This window comes from Haliaeetus leucocephalus, unplaced genomic scaffold (assembly GCF_000737465.1).
Source record: "Haliaeetus leucocephalus isolate CR32 unplaced genomic scaffold, Haliaeetus_leucocephalus-4.0 Scaffold384, whole genome shotgun sequence".
In the NCBI taxonomy this organism is placed as follows: domain Eukaryota; kingdom Metazoa; phylum Chordata; class Aves; order Accipitriformes; family Accipitridae; genus Haliaeetus; species Haliaeetus leucocephalus.
In genome coordinates this window covers 3,091,804-3,109,329 of record NW_010972820.1, presented here as the reverse complement: position 1 = coordinate 3,109,329, position 17,526 = coordinate 3,091,804, and the positions used below count along the sequence as shown (strand labels likewise).

At 36.6% G+C, this 17,526-nt stretch overlaps 1 protein-coding gene across 6 annotated transcripts in view; it reads left to right on the top strand.

The window, feature by feature from the left end:
- The window catches only part of FBXL4 (F-box and leucine-rich repeat protein 4), a 59,074-nt gene that overhangs the window by 21,756 nt on the left and 19,792 nt on the right, over nucleotides 1-17,526 (top strand). For all 6 annotated transcript variants that reach the window (XR_774728.1, XM_010573352.1, XM_010573354.1 and 3 more), the window contains one exon: nucleotides 9,398-9,611. Coding sequence is in view for 5 of the 6 variants with exons in the window: in XM_010573352.1 (XP_010571654.1) it covers nucleotides 9,398-9,611 (214 nt within the window). In the remaining variant the exon portion in view is untranslated. The remainder of the gene's footprint in view (nucleotides 1-9,397; nucleotides 9,612-17,526) is intronic.

Here is a 17,526-nt window from a genome sequence, read left to right as displayed (position 1 = left end):
AGGTATGGGCCCTAAGTAATCACTGGAGTGCAATGTAAATGCAAATATTTTCATAAAAATGATTTAAAACATTAGCCCTGTTGGGAAACAGGGGGTTTGCATGTGCATCTTCCACTGAGCTGAAAATACGACTGTGCTGTAGGTCATTAAAATAGCAAATTCACAGGGATTCTTCTCTGTATAACAGCCGTGTTCTCTGCTTCCTTAACATATCATTTCTTGCTTCTTTGCTCGTTTGCATTAGTTAAACAGCATCTATCAATGCATTTCATTTAAGCAAAAAATTGCTGCTTCAACTAAGAGGTAATCAGCAATGGCAGGTGAAAGCAGAACTTGACTGATAAGAAACAGAAATGTTTAATATATCTAAAAAAAATTGTCTTAACTCTCATTTGTTTTCTGAATGAAAAGGTTAAATCAAGTATTTGAACATTTTCTTTCCTTTGGTGCCTGGGTGCCTTCCCTGGGGAAGTAAAATAATTTAAAGAAATATTTTGTCAAGATGAGAATGTTGCTTCCTTTTTTCCTGACCTTCCAGTATAATCCAGGAGCCCTATGCTCTTTTGTGCTTGTTGGTAGAAAAAGGAGATAAACATCAGCCAGTTGTTGAATGGGATACAAACATTTCTTCTAAATTTGGATTTCATATTGGGTACATTAGGCAGAGGATAAATATGCAAGCTTTAATTGAGAATTGAACTCTGAAATCATGAAGTGCTTGCTTTCTGATGCTTAGCTATTAAATCTGTAATTTGAAAACTTAAAAGTATGTGCATTTTTCATGATTTTTTTTGAACGTGCAGTACTGCTAAAAATTTTTGTAGTCCTGAAAGAAATGAATGTCTAAATTCAGAGAATTACAAACTTTGCAGTTCTGGCATTTCTGACTTCCACTTAGTTGAAAATGGCTTTATTGTTAATGACTTTTTTTTTTACTTCAGTGCTGAACTAGTAGCAGCACTTATGTATAGTCAGCATTTCTAAAATAATAAATATTCATTGTTTGACTATTAATAATTGTGAATAAGCATGGTCAATTTATATTCATTATAACAGGTGATATTTATTTGTAACAAGGGGGAAAGTGTTCTTGGACATTGATACAATTGTGAAGTTATCTGTATTTCTAGGAAAAAGTATTTCTTGGAAGAGATACATGCAGTCTGGGAATGGGAGATGCAGTTCAATCGTAAATTTTTGAAACAAAGTTGTAAGGTAAATAATTTTCAGGTGTGACTTCTGCTCAGAATTTTCACTTCTGAATCAAAAATTCTCCACTGTAATTAGGTCTCATTTTGAAAGTTTTCTTTTACCTCATACAGAAATAATTTTGCAACTCAGTTCTGTACAAGTGTCTTTTCTAGTAAAATTTCCAAACCCAAATTTTCCTTTTGACATTCTTCATCAGCATGTTTGTCAGATTTGCTGGCATCCAGGAAAGGAAAATTTGCTGCTCATTTGCTGTGGAAGTATCTATTAATAAAGGAGACTTACTAGAACAACACTTACTTTTCAAAAGCATTAATGTAACTTTCTTCAAAAAAAGTAGCTTCCTGGTAAGAGATACTGTTCCTCAAAGGAGCAATCTGTCAATTAATGTTTTAGTTCTGTTGCCCTGGCTGTCATTACGATACCACCACCACGACGTGGATGTTGCAGCATCCAGGACACGTAGTCATGAACTCCCACAATTTTTCCTTTTGAACTTCTAGATATTCCTCACTCAGCCTGACTTTTGGGAGATATTATGCAAAACAGAGTTTCCAAAGAACTTTGATTTTTCTAGGAATTCTGTTTCACACTTAAATTTTCTTTCCAGTTTATTCTTCAGAATATGAGTATTGCAGAGGAGGTTCTCAGTTGGCTGGGGAGAGTGCATTGCTGCTCTTATCAGTTACCTGCTGATGTTAACTATTACTAAAAACTTAATCAGATTTTCAGACTGTAATTGTTCTTTGCAGAAATGAAATACTTACATATTTCTGTATGTCTCTATACATAACAGTAGAAGACGTGTATCACTACATTTATTAGTGTAAAATCTTCTCTTGCTGCCTACTGTGTGAACATTTCTGAATCAGTTTGTTGGCTTCTCTTTATCCTGCTCTCTTTGGCTCCCTGTCTGGTCTTGGTATTCTCTATTTCTTTCTGCAAAGGAAATTTTAAAATAAGGCAATGAGGTGTGCCTATAGAGTACCAAGCTGCATCTTTTATTTTGGATTTAATTGGTGAAAAAGTCTTCTTGTAACTTGAGATTGAGTTGAAACGAGCCTAAATTGCTTGTTCCAGTACTTCAGGTTTATAAATTTTGTGGTAAGTTGCTGCATAAGCAACCAGGAATGGCTGTCAAGCCAACTACTTGGAGGTGTAGAGAATTCTGCCTAGAAGTAGTAACAATTTGAAGGACTCTGTTATGCTGTTTTTTAGAAGGCCAACCTACATTTGTCAATTCAAGGAGAAAAAACATTATTTGCTAAATGAAATTTGTAAATAACTTCACAAACACTACAAATTGCTGCAGTATAGAAAGGGCAAAATGCTAAAACCAAAATACCTTATCCTCATAGATAACAGTATTTCACTTTTACAGGGCCTGTTTTTTATGTTGTTTTCTTTATTTTTGCACTTTTCTCAGCATTTGGTGTTACAGTTGGCACCGTCGAATTCAAAACTGGTAGAGTTAGTTTCATTGGTACAACTATACAATTTAGGTTATGATTTTTGCAAGCCAGGGCACCTTTAAATGCTATTCTTGCTCAAATTTTATTTTGGCAAATATCTTTAAAAAATGTTTTTATCTGTGGTTTCTTATGACAGTCTTAAAAGAAGTAGCTTGTGTAAATTTGTGTGTTGCTTTAAAAGGTTCATGCAGACATGATGGTAAGAAATAATTGAAAATATATGTTTTCTTGCAAAAATAAACTAGAAAATTTTTTAAAAGAGTAATTTTAAGAAATGTGACTGAAGCAAATACTGTATTATCATGAGAAGATAAAATGCTTCGGGCATATGAACATCCTGAGGCAAAGCTGAAGGTATTTTAACTTATTGATAATGTCTACTCCTTAGGGCTAAAAATGAGTATCATAAATTTTTCATTTCAGCATATAATAGAAATTAACTAAACTTTATCATTTAGATTGAACTAAAAGTATACGGAAAAGTGAAAGACAAATGAAATGAGTATCTGAGCAGTCTCAAGTGTCTGGAATGCAAAGTGACAGGGAATAAGCAAAGATTTCACAGCAAGCATTACATAAGCAGCGCTGCATTTCTCTTGGCGTTAGAGGTATGGTGAATTTCTTCACGCCAGGGGAATATCAGCATGGGAGGGTAAGACCTATGTAGGAAGAGTGAGGCAAGTTGATTGGAGGTATACTAAATATCGAGAAGCTGAATAAATGCTCTGAGGTTTAAACAGCTCAAGGACAATGACAATTTAAAAACAGAGTTCTGCATGGAGATTTCTTTGTATCACTGGTAATGTCATTAGCTTGTTGAAACTCTTTTGCTTTAACTATCTGAGGTATTAGGATTTTTATTTACTTCTAACATTTTATACTGTGAAAATGAATTAATAGTGTTTTATTTTCAGGTTAGTGAGGCAGTGTTTGCATGTCAAGCACATCCAGGAATATTTCTTTTAACGATTTTGTTGTTGTTAACGTTTGAAGGCTTTAGTTGCTGTTTAATAGAGGTGTATTTTGACAGTGTTTAACTTGATGAGGCTTTGCTATGAATCAAACGAGCAGGAAGGTCATAGAAATTACTGAAACATACATCAAATAGTCACAGAAAGTTCGAGTAATGTGTGATTTTACGGGTATTCTCAATTTAAAAATCATGTCTGTCTCTTGCTTTAATTTCCACATTTTTTAATAAATACCTAGGGTTGCTGTAATCGAGATTAAGTAATAATGTTTGTTTTGCATGTTTCTACTGAAATAGTTTAATCTGTGTTGAGAAAAGCACAAGATTGGAGACTTAATATTCTCCTTACTTGAATGCAACGTTTTAAGCTTTGCTGACCAAAAAAAAGTGTAATATATGCTAGAGGAGAAAATAACACTGTAACAATTAGAATAGCTTAGAGGAAGGGAAGGTGGCTTCATTTTAAAAACAAAATTATTTTACTCTGTCTCACTCTCAAGCATGCATACTGGCATGCACCAAGGCGACTGAGACGTGTGTCCAAAGCAATTTGTCTAGCGTGTAGTCTCACTATCCTGTGCCATCTCTGTCCTTCATCTCCTAATCTGCGTGTCCTGAGAAACTGCACATATATATGTTCAAGGATCTTGATGACCTGCTAATCTGACTTCCACCAACACACACCGCTCTACCAGCCCTTGCATTGCCATTTGTTCTTTCTCATGCTTCTACACCTGTATGTACCCATTTGTTCTCCAGTCATGCCAATCTTAACACTTTTATTACAATTATCTGTACTAGATGCTGCTGCTGTTGTGTAACACAGCAGTCCTGAAAGGAAAAGCATCACCGTGAATGTAAAAATATCTGAACATGACTTTAAGTATATTAAAATGCAATTCCACAAGTCATTGGATTAAATGCAAGACTGTAACTGCAACACAGGTTGAGATTATGAAGTGCTCTGCTGAGTTTGTGCGAGTAATCATATAGATAGAACTACAGTAATAAAGAGAAGACCTCAAGATCTTAGTAGTGAAATGAGGAAGAATAAAATCCAAGTGTTTTTTTGGCAGTATTCTTGTCTGGTGGCAGGCTCCGAAAAGCAGGAGACCTGAGTAGCTAGAGGGAGCGTGTAGTTGGCTTGAAGCAAACTGAAACGGGTGTTTTCATGAAAAACTGGTTCTAGGAGGGAGATACCAAGGAAGACTAGGCAAATGGGGCAATGTTATATCTGTCAAGTAATGGAGGTAACATCCCTGATCTGGATGCTAGCATAAGGCAACACTACAAGGGAAAGTGCTAAAGGAAAAAAAAAAAAAAAATCTATCCAACCTTATGTTGTTCATGAGTGGAAGTTGTTCCCCCCCCCCCGCCTTGAACACCAAATGCAGTGGTTTATATGTCAGTAACTAAAAAATTAGTACCTAAGATTTTCATTGAAAATAGATTTGGTAAAATCAGCATGATTGAAACCTGTTGGGATAATTGTACTAAAGGAACATAAAACTAGGTAGCTATTTGTGTTTAGGAGGGATGAGTAGATGAGAGAGAACTGAACTGTGATCCCTGTTTGTTGTAGAGTTTTCAGTAACTTTGAACCATGGGATATTGAGTAAGTGGGGATCATTATGCTAACAGTGAAGTGTAGGTTTTGGATCCAGTGCAGTTCCATTAGAAACCATTGGATCAAATGTGATGTGTTCAGTTGCCTCATAAGCATATGTCTAAAGGTATTTTGTGAATTTTGTTTGGGAGGTCTTATGGAGCCAGTTCTGACGTGAAGGGTGCTATCTCTTGTATCTTGATATTTTAATTTTGGATGTTCTTTGGCTCATGGGATATGCTTATGATACAGACATGAATTACAAGGTTGGAAGTTCTTAACAGACTAAGTGGCCCCGTGATCATGACGGGTTTAACATTAACATCAGCATCAGCAAATGGTGTCGTAACTGCTAGTAGATATATTTGATGTTTCAGAAGGATTTCACTAGGACTAACTTAATTCCCAAAAGCTGAAGCTGAAGGTGGGGAAAATGAACAGCAGTTCTTGAGAGCAAGCAGAAGGTGATAGAAAGTGAGATAGCTTTTTTTTAATTAAAAAACAAACAAACAAGAACCCCCTAAACCGACCCAAAACCCCGCCCCCCCCCGCAAAAACCCAACCCAAACAAAAAACAACCATGCCCCCCCCACCAAAAAAACCCAGCCAAAAAAACCCAGCCAAAAAAAACCCTGAAATACTGCAGTCTAGAACAAGGATAAATTTAGAGGGAAAGGCCCAATCAGTGTCTAGCAAAATAAATGTACATGTTCACGTTATTCTAGGTTGTTTAGTCAGTCATATTTCGTAACAAACATGAAGGGATGAAGGGAAATGACTTCAGAAATTGTGTGTATAAAATATTGATGATAAAAGGAAAACTGAAGGGATGGATGACTGTGCAGAAAGGAGGAGAGACTAAGAGGAACCAGTCAATCCTCAGTGATTAAAGGAGCGGTATGTGAAGATATGTTGATTTGGGTAGAAAGTGCTTTTGGGGGATTGTTTTATTTTCAAATGAGCTAAGTCAGAGCCAGGCATTCAGTGTCTGTTAAGTCTCAGAAGTATGAAGGCCATGCCACATTCGTTCTGAAAGCATGAGAACCCATGTTGTACCTTGCCATATGGCTTTGGAGATCCATGTAGAAAGACGTTGGCAAAAACCTCTGTCCTGAGCAGCCTGTTAAGTGCAAACACAGACTGGGGTGTCTTGATCATTCAGAGAACTCTGCAGTTCTGCCTAATGTTCCCTGTCCTGTGCTGGTTGGTGACTTCCTCAAATTCCTCCTCCTGTTTCTGTTCATCTCTTTACTTCATGCCTGTGAGCTCGTTCTTGTACCCTGCTGCATGTCCCATATCGCCCTTGCCTTTCTGTTTAATGTCTCCTAAATAACCTTTTCCAGAAAGGTCCCAAAGCCATGAAGTGCAATGCTCGTTGGTGTTGCTGTGTTCACTCTGCCTTTGTGTTTCAAGTGTAATGAATGTAAATAAAATGTTATGAGGGTAGTAAGTCCTCAAGCTGGTGAGCCTGGAGTTCTTCTCCAAGTCTAGGGGGTTAACTGAGTGTTTCCCTGACTTGGTAATGTTAACTTTTAAGTCCTAGAAGGAGAAAAGCATTGATCTGTACCAACATTTGTAACAGCCAAACCCTGTTAAATTATATGGCAGTTAACCTAACATCCATTATTGTAATGGAGTAATTCATAAAATATTTATCCGTTAGCAAATTAAAAGCTAGAGGTATAATAAGTGATGATTGACAAGGTTTTATGGAAAATACCACCATTCAAACAAACCTGATAATTTGTTGATGAAAGAAGCTGTGTGAATGTATTGTTAAACCACTCATTAAATAGAGGAATTGGCTAATTGGTAATCAGCAACGAATCCATATGGCTCAACTCTGATTTCCAGGGGATTTCCATCCTGTGTTTCTCCATGGCAGTGTTGAACTCTGTTGCTAGTCTAAAATAGCGTTTTAATGTTTAAATACCTGATGTTAATTGTTGTGAATTGTCATGTCATTTCAGCTCTGACACTCACGTAAGAAGGCTTACCAGTCTGGGTGAATTCTCTGTATCCAGCATGAAAATGGCAAATAAGTCCTTGGTGTTTGATTAAACTCTGATTTTACAAGCTAAAATGTATTCTAGAGGGAGATTGCAGAGTTAGACAAAAATAGTGGAAGAGTAGGTTTGAAGGCCATACTTGGCAGACCCCTGTGGCTCTGGGGCTTATGTCTGCCCTTTCATGTCTCAGACGCTCTCTTTGTTTCTGTTTGCATAGGCTCATAGAAATGTTGGATGTTAGGGACCTCAGAAGGTCGTCTACTCCAAGCTCCCACTTGAAGTGCCAGTGTCCCCAACGCTAGATCAGGTCAGTCAAGGTTTCAGGTGACTCTTGGAAATCTCTAGGGATGGAGATGCCACCCTGGAATCTCCTTTTCCCTCTGTATTGTGTAGGATCTACATAATCAAACTAAGGCTGCGTAATGTGCAAGATGAAAGGAATAAAGAAAGGTGATGATGAAGGGCAAGTATGACTTCAGTGATGAAAAAATAAGGAAAGGAGAAGGTTTGAAAACTTGGATCTTGAAAGATGGACTTCAAGTCCCGTGCTACTGTTAGTGTCATTGAGGAATGCCTCCCTGAAAGTGTCTGCTTTTAAGACCAGCAGCTATGTCATCCTAAGTTTCAGCAGGAGCAAAGTCTTGGGAAGGTTAATACCTGTTTAGTTGTAGCAATGGGAGTTTTTGTGCAAGCAGAAGCCTTGTGTCTCTCTGGCATTTATTTCTATTGTATCAGTTAAACCCAAGAAGTAATATTAACTAACTGCAGTGAAAGTGTCAGAACCCAAAGCTACTTTGTCTGCTTGAAGGTTTTTATAGGCTAGAACTGGTAATAGAGCAGATCAGAATATTTATTATGAGAAACTAATTCATGCTCTCTCACAAGTAGCTCCATTATTGTAGGAAGTAACAAGAGGAACTCATTGCAGCCCATAGGTTAGGAACTTAAGTTTTTTCTACTGGAGAAACTATTAAAATAAAGTATAACAAAATCATGACAAATGTGGCGGGGGTTTTCCTATTAAATATCAAACTTACAAGCCTAGTGATTTATTTACAGTTTGTTATCTTTGCAACAAAAAGGGATATAAGCTTATGTGTTTTTAACTAAAGCTTGGATTAGGTATAATAGAGTTTGAATTTCTGACACAAGATCTCTGACAGAAGGTGTAATTTATGCAGAGACCATCAAAGTTTCTAAATTTTGGATGTTTTGTCTTCAATTTTTATAATTCCAATGAAAGTCATATGAAATATTCCTTAGCAATCTCTGTGTTCTAGAACAGCTACAAAGTGTTGATTTCGACTTACTTGTTAATGAAAGAAATGAGATGTTTTTGTGAAAGTCTTAAAATACTTCTGAGTAGTTCATCCATTTAAAACTATTTGTTTAATGTCATCTTGACATTTTCAGATTTTTCTGAGATAAAGATAAATGTGAAATTATTGGTGGAAACTTGCAGGCCATTGTCAAAATTGGCTTTGGGGACCGTTTAAAACCCTTTCAAACATTATCTGTGTTGTACTTTGCTTCATTGTCTCAGAGTAAATGGCAAGAACGAAGCGTGTTCCAACTTTCTAAACTGAAACAGTTTTCAAGACTGATGTTAATTTAATAAAAAACCCTCTCTATGCTGTTCTCACCCCCAAGGATTTTTGCAATTAATTTTCAAGTTTTTTTAAGACTGCTTTAGTGGCATTAGCCTCCTTATGCCATGTACAGCATTATATAGCCTTCTGTGTTTCTTAAAATGTAGTCAAATATCTCTTTGTACAAAACATAGTATAATATCTAGGTTATATACATTAAGTCAATGTTGATGAAACAGCCTTGATTCTCAGACTACCTCTGTTTTTTTAATACTGCTCTCTAACTCAACACCTAATTGGTTTGGTCTCTTCTGGATTTGTACAGATTTGATTCAGAAGTAACTTCAGAGTGGTTATGATTAATTTACTTTAACCTAATCATGTTTTCTATGAGTTAACTGAGCTGACATAAGAGCTGTGGTCTGTAGGCTTTTCATTGTTGAAAGGAATTATTTCCTGGTTTACATGCATAAGGTTTTGACAGTATTCAGACTCTCACCTGAAAGTATGTTTATTTTTCACTTAAAATGTGTTTTTTGCAGGTTCTTGAAAGTTTGTGGCTCTGAACTAGTACGTCTAGAGTTGTCTTGTGGCCATTTCCTCAATGAAACATGCTTGGAGGTCATTACTGAAATGTGTCCAAATCTTCAGGAATTAAATCTCTCATCATGTGATAAAATACCACCTCAGGCTTTCAACCACATAGCCAAAGTGGGCAGCCTAAAACGTCTCATTCTCTACCGAACAAAAGTGGAGGTAGGAACAAGTATTTTTAACCTTTGCAATAAATGCTTTCAATCCTGATAAAGTTGTAATTTTTTTTTCCATTAATGAAGACGTGAATTAGAATTTTGCATGCAAATTCAAAGGTAAATTCAGAAAATTCAAAGATAGTTTCAAAAGCCATAGGATATTTTTATTTTCTAAATAGCTTGTGGATTTAACAAAAATAAATAAAAAGCCTCCATGTTTTTACTTGCATGGAAAATTGGTGACTTTTCACCAGCTGTTTTAAGCAATGTAGTGAAATCAGAAATGTGAAATCTTTTCTCTTTTTTTGAAGTGTACTCCAGTCAGACTGTATTTGGCAATATAATTGGGAAATTATCATGTTCAGTAACTTACTGTAATTCTCAACATTCTTTCCTTTAGAGTGCCTTGCTAATTACTAGATTCCTACTGACTTTGTATAATAGCAGTATGTGAGACATGGAACACAAATTTTTTAAAATACTTTACATGTACAGTGTAAAAATTACTTCTTTATACAGTTACTGAACTGCCCGAATCAGGGTTGTTGTTGTTTGCTGCGACACGTTTCCTATCTAAGATGGAATGGTTTTACATGCTACGGGTTTCTCCACTGTTGTAGTTTACTACATTTTAAAAATGTTGTATCCTAGTAAATTCAGCAGTTTGAATCAGAACCAATTCCATTCCTTCTCACTAGCTACATTACTTACGTATTACAGCTGTACTACTCTGGTTTACATGGAAGCTCTCTTTCTTTTGGTTTTTTTTTTGCAAACCCCTCCTGTTTAGTGGGCCACAAAAAGGGGGGGGGGGGGAAACATGTCTCTGCAGTTTTTTCTAGCTTTTAGCTCCAGGTGAACATTTTAAGAAGAATTTTCTTGTGTGTGTTACTTCTGCTTATGCTTTTGATACACAGAAGTGAGGCTGTGACACTGGATTGTGTGGGGTTGGTACGTAGTGTGATAGAAGAACTGGAGCTGGAACAGTAGGTTCTGTCTGCTAGATGTCCAAGGGTCATCTGAAGTTACAGTACCTCATTCCATTTATAAGCAGTTCACACCTAACACACGTGCTACAAAGTTAGTTGCATCTTGTTGTCCTTTTTTTGGTAAATCACATGTACGTTTGTGTCCCAGCTAGCTATCTGTAATTGTGATTTCATAGTGCAAGGTAGTCAGATTAAAGGGTAGGCTACCTGGAATGATGGGCATTTGCTGTGGGGTATGCAGGCAGTCACCGTGAAGCCAGTGCCCCTCAGTAACTTGTTACTTTATGGTAGTTGCTCTGTGTATTGGAGCAATTATTATTTTCTACAAACTAGAAAATAAAATAAATTGGTGAGCCCTGCTTTTAAGTGCCTTTTGTATACAGCTGAATCAGTGGCTTGGGTGTATCTGTTCTGTTTCTAGATCACTAGTCTTTCTGTAAATCTTGGAGAAATCTCCTAACCTCATTTTGACAGTGGGCTCTAATTCACAAGGCTTTTTCAGATCCAGGAAAGATCATTGTATCAGAGGTAAAGATTGTATAATTTTATTTTTTTCTACTGTTGATTGATCATAATCTTCTTGATTCTACTCAGGTAACTTCTAAAATTTGAGACTTCATGCTTGTAATAGTGCAGCAGCTGAGGTATACTCTGAAAATGATTGGTAACTGTCACTTCTCAGCTATCATTTTGCTGAACAGAGCTTGAAATTAGATTGAATGTAGATGGTAAAGATTTCCTGACTTTGAAGCCCTTACGTTGTGAAGATTCATTTCTGCTTTTCGTGTGTATGGACATGCGTCTGCTTGTACCTGACAAGAACATTGATTCGTAATCAAGCTTACTTAAGATTGTGCTTCTATTTTATACATACATATAGGCACTGTTCCTAACAAACCATGGAAGAGAAATTTCTAGAAATTTAAATAGGTAAATTGGTGAGGATGCTTTTGTGTTATTTGTAAATATGAAACCACTTAACATATACGTTGTGCCTCACAGGTGGAAAAGTAAAAGGGAAAGAATGAAAAGGTAGCATAGAATTTGAATTAGAGGATTAGAGTTACAGAAGTCACAGATTTGCAGAAATAACATTACCTTTCTCAACATTAGCTTCTCTTAATGCAAATCTTTGGTTTTCTATACAAAATAGGCTGCCATTCCTTCTGTATTCTTCAGCTGGTACAGAGATGCTAGGTAGTAACTGGTATCTAGATGCAAAAAAGGCAGGATGGATTGATCAAGCATACTCTGAAGTGATTTAGACTTCTCTGAAACTTGTCAATGAACTGTATGTTCTTGATAGTACAGATAGAACACTACTAAATACAGTAGTGTTCTTGAGTTTTGTGAAATTTCTGCTACTACTGCATCTTCATTGTTGGAGTTTCTAAGGGGCAAACAATGGAACGATGCTAATGTTTAATCAAGAGCTTGATGTTGTATTGTTGCCAACTGGACCTGCTCAGAGAAAACAATCTGAGGCTGTGAATCTACTAAGGAAAACTGCTGACTGATAACAAATATGTGATTATTAAGAGAGAGAAAGAAGGTGAGAACAGAGCTGATGTGTGTGTTATGGTCCTCTGTAAAAGTTCTGTCTCAAAATCCAAAAAAAAAAAGAAACCAAAAGAAATATTCGTTCATTCCATTTAGCCCATCATCTTCCTAAATGGATCAGTGGTTTGCTTTTTTTCTTAAAAATAAACCAAAGAACAAACAAAATAAAGCACCAAGTCTCTTGATCTAAATTTTTTTCTCGCATCATATTCTAGAATGGCAAATGTACAGGTCCTACCCCAATTATCAGTGTGTTGCCATTTTTTGTGGCAGAAGGATGGCATCCCTGTTCATCCTGTGTTAGCCACCTTGATGTAAAAATGGGGTAATATGTTTCTGATATTATTGGAGATTTTGAAGTAGTTGCCAAAATGTGAAGAGGGAATGAATATGCAGAGAACAAATCCGTAAAGTTGACCAAAATGAGTTCTCCAATGAAATATCATAATATTCTTTTTGTACTGCACAATTAGAAGCAGTCTTTGGAATTGAAGCATAGTAAAATTAGATCAAATTAGGAGGGAGACTGCCTTTTATGCTTGTAAACAGGGATTTACTGTTTAATTTACTGAACTGATTAATTTATTGTTATGACTGACCAAGGTAAACACTTAGGTTGATTTAAGTGAAGTGAACATATTTTTTAAAAGGGGCAACACTAAAGAGAACAGGAAAAGCAAAATAGGACTTAATGCTGTAATTGACTTCTAAAGGAGGGCCCTTCTCTGCATGTTATTTGTGATGCCAGTGAAAAAGGGGTCATTTTCCTACTCCACAGTTGTCAGTCTCTGTTGAAAATGCAGTGTTGTGTTAGGGCACATCTGGGTAGATAGCACAACTTGCTCTTTTTGTTGTGAATTTGGGCATGTGATTAAATAACATAGGAAGTGGGATGAACGTTCTCCATCCTTTTTATCAGTATGTGTTAAAGCTGTTTCTGGTTTTGTATGATGCTTTATAAAGTACGGCATTAACATTTTAATAAAAGAAATAGTATTTCGATTAAATAAAACCAAACTCACATGTACCTGCCCAGGGGTAGGATTTCCTTACTCAGACTGTGTCTTGCAGTACTCTTGCCTTTTATGGTTTTTTAATGCTAAAAAAAAAAAAGAGAAAAATTGCTTTTAACTTTAAATTTATTTGTTGTACTTTTTCTGTTTATATGATTACTGTGACACTAATGGATGAATTCTGAGAAAATACTCTGCAGAAGATTGACTACTGTTAATGATTTTTATGTGTTAGATACAGAAAAACAGATTTGGAGGAAAACGGAAGCGTAATAAAATTGACAACATATTATGTAATCATCTGAGCATTTATGACAGTTTCTTGTTATTTTAGCTGTTTTCTTTGAATAGGTTTTGTATTTAAACATATTCCCATTGTCTGTCTAATCAAAGCTCCAATTTTTAAGTGTACATTTTTAGCGAAATGGACAATTCTGGTGTTCTGCTACTTACTGCACTGCAATGCTGTTTTGGAAGATAGCTGTACCATCTGGAGGTGTTTACTGTCTTTGGTCCTAACCCTGCTGATTCTTAAGGCCATATATAATGTTATTTCCTTGACTTACTGAGTGCAAGTTTCTGTGTACAAAATAGATTTCAAACCTCTGAATTGAAGCTTCCAACACCCTTGAATTATTCAAACCTCTCTGTTACAAGAAGGAAAGTCCAGTGACTTTCAGTAACTTGTTCCAGGCTGAACAAGCAAAAAAAAAAAAAAAAAAAAAAAAATTAAAATTTTCCTGTATTGCTATACTCCTCCCCACTAAGTGCAGCTCATTTTTCCAGTGCTTCAAGTTCATTGTTAAAGGTGCCATTCTTAAAGGTTGTTTGATTATGTGTATGCTTGAAATAATTTGTAACTTGCTTTAAGAAATTAATCTCAACATTTTATAAATGTAATATCTGCTAGCTCAAGACCACTGTTATACTTGTGGGATTTTTGTGATGGTGGTTTTGGTATTTACTGATACGTGACTCCTTAATATTTATTCATTGAGAGTGTATTCACAGCATAATTTAAACACTTGTTGGCATTGATACATTTGAAGAATACAATGAACAATGGAGGTATTATTGTATACTGTAATTGACAGTGCACATCTTTATGGTTTGAGTATGAATATTATCTTGATGTAATGTTTATCATGAAGTATTCCATCCATATAAATAATGTAGCCAAAATCATATTTTAAAGAAACCGAAGCCACAATTACAGTAGGAGAACTGACAGTCTCCTTATTGCTGGGTGTAAATTTTAATGTAAGATTCTGTATTTCATGTTGCATGACATTCTGGATTCTTTATAATGTGCGAAGAAAAGGTTTTTAAAGTTTTTGTATTACAATTATAATTGAAATAAAAAATGAACTAAATTTAAATCAAATTACAATGGACAAAGCATACATTTTAAAGCAAGTGTTGTATTTGTAAATTTTATCTCTGATACCTTTGACCAAGAGCAAATTTGGAACTTGGGCAGCTGTATGAGAGGACACTGGAAACTTTAGATACCAAGAAGAGGCATAAGAATCTTAGCAGTAAATGTAACAGCTCTTATTTTCTTATGCTATGAGCAATGAAAGAGTTAATGCTGCCGTAAAATTGTTCTACAGAGTTTTCAGAAATAACCTGTTACGGGTCGTGTTACACTTCTGAGAGTCGTCTGAGGTTTTTCAGCTTGGATGAAATTTCATTGGCTTGGGTACAAATCTTTAGGATTAAGAGTTGCAAGCAAACAGTGGGAAAAAAAGTGAAAACCTTTAGCTAGAAAGTGGATTCTTGTTAGGAGGTTGAGCCGGTGACAGATAATCATGCAATACAGGGCCTTGACGGTGCCCTTCTGATCCCGTGTCAGGCTCATCAGCTGCATTTGGTCATTTGAGCCTGTAATGTGAAGAGTGAGGGGGAAGAATGAAGGTGTAAAACAGATTTGCAGACATAAGGGAGGGCGTAATTTGACCAAATGAAGCAAACCCAAAATACAGTAATTGAATTAACTACAGAGACTATTACTTTCATTGAATTAATTCAGTAATTGCCGTGTTGCTGTGTCCCAGTCCCTGCTGTGTCCCTGGCACTGCCAAGTAGCTGTGGAGAACAGAAAGGTGCCCCTGTACGTCCTGAATCCCAGCTTGCAAATTACACTGTGCCTGTTTGTGAGGAGGCAAGAATTTTGACTTTTGAAAGGCTACATCTGCCTTTCAAAATAAGGTTCATTCCACTTTCATTTCCATGTACTCTCGTTCTTCTCTTACCTGATGCTCATACGGTGTTCATACTGCTTCTGTTTTTAAACCTGTGTCACAAAGTTTTGGAGGCAAAATTTTGATCACTGTCCGGTTCTTCATCTCAAAGGTGGTCCAATAATCCGAGTACACTGGGGTGGGGGCAGGAGGAAGGAAGGGGGGAGCTGATTTTTAACAAATATATTCCGATTCTCACCCTTTTCATCATGCTTCCTTCCACGTTGTATCTTCCAAGGTGATAGCTGATGGCTGCTTGAAGGGAGAACAGGCTTTCTGTTCTAATGCCAGCTTAAACTGTACAGGAAAATGTTTCTCCTGCCATGTTTATTTTGAATCTATCCATGACAATTGTTTGCATTAATGTCTCTATCCAGAAGGCATCCCTTACACACACTTGTGATTGCGGTAATGAAGGGCAGGGTGGGGGGTGATCCCCTTCTGCAAACATCAGTTGAGGAGGTGTGAAGGGACTGGCTCCTACATCTGTTGACGGCTTTTTTCGGTCTGGCTGGAGAGGCCGGCGGAGCTGGAGCCGGCTGAGCTGGGCTAAACAGTCTCCAGAAGTCCCTTCCAACACTCGGCTCTTCTGCGATTCCGTGACTTGGTGGTGACGGCACTAGCTGAGGACTGACTTAGCCTATGAGCTTTTGTTCTCCTGAGCTGTGACCGGGGCAATGGCCAGTTGTGAGATGCACCGTTTCTGTATGCCACGCTTTTCCCATCAGTAAAATTCGCGTAGTAGCAACTTTCTCATTTTGTAGCTGTGGTATGAGGATAGATATGCAGAAGACATTGAGATTCTCTGATCTGTATGGTACTATATAGGGTACCGTACGTAGGGGCGTGTGTAGGGACTTGAAATACCGTGCCTTGATAACGTGCTTTTCGAAGTTGCAGGAAGTTCAGTTAGTTACAAAGCTCAGCCTTTTTCCTCTGAAAAAGTGGAGGAAAGGATTGCTAAAGAAAGCTTGCTCATAGAGGTATAAGCATTTCTGTGAACTAAATGATTGGAGACTTTCAGTGGTTATCTCTGTCTGGGACTATACGGGTATCTTGTTCTTCCTAAAGGCCACAGAAACTACCTTGTAAAGGATGAGGTGACCTCTTCTATTTGCTTCCTCATGAAGTGGCACCAGTTAGCTCAGGGAACTGAAGGACATAAGCATAAAACAAATTTGGCCACCATTTAGTTCTAATTTGGCATGTGATTCCCTGCCATTTTCTGTAATTGACATTTTCTGTAACATTTCATTTAACTGAAAACTAACATACGGAGAAGTGAAAATAGAAACCAAAAGGTGAACAACTTGGATAGCTTTGTAGACCTCTGGATTCAATTTTAGTTTCCAGAAACAGTATATTACGTATTCTGTGTGTTACTGAATGTTCGTGTACTGTCCCAGGATGTGTTCTTTCTGTCAAAAATAAGATACTGAGGATAAGTATTTATCCTTAGAAGTAGTCTGAAAATGAGTGCTTTCTGGGAAGCCAACAGGTATGAAAACTTTTCCTGAAAACTAAAGCTAGCACTGTATAAGTATCTAAAATTCATTTTGTGTTCTTTTTTAACCGGTTAAACCAATTACTCTCATGTTTATAAGCACACATACCATCTCATCTCATCTCTCTCAACCTCTCAAATTCCCTCATATCTTTAACATAGTTGTTTCAAAGTATCATAGTACCCAACAAGTATATAACTGAAATGATCTTGATGCCTTAAAATGTCGTTGGGGGTGGAGGGAGGGGAAAAATAAAAGACGGGATGCATATTTAACAGTTTATTTACTGGAGCAGATTCAGGTAAGAATTTTATTTCACCATTACTATACCTTTTGTTTCTGCATTATTAATGTATTACATTCTTCTTTCTGTGAGAATAATTGCTTTTGGGGACGATTGTAGGTTGATTTTTAAATGCTGAGGTACAATACCTTGAAATTCATGAAGTAGATTTGTTTACCTTGTTATAGGCAATATTGATTGCCCTGTTGTACCTTTCAAAATGAACGGTTTAATAGAAGTTTACAGAATTCTGGCTTTGCATCTGATGTGTTTTTTAATTACTGTATTAGAATAGCAGATGCCAAGTAATTTCTGACATAGTTCTT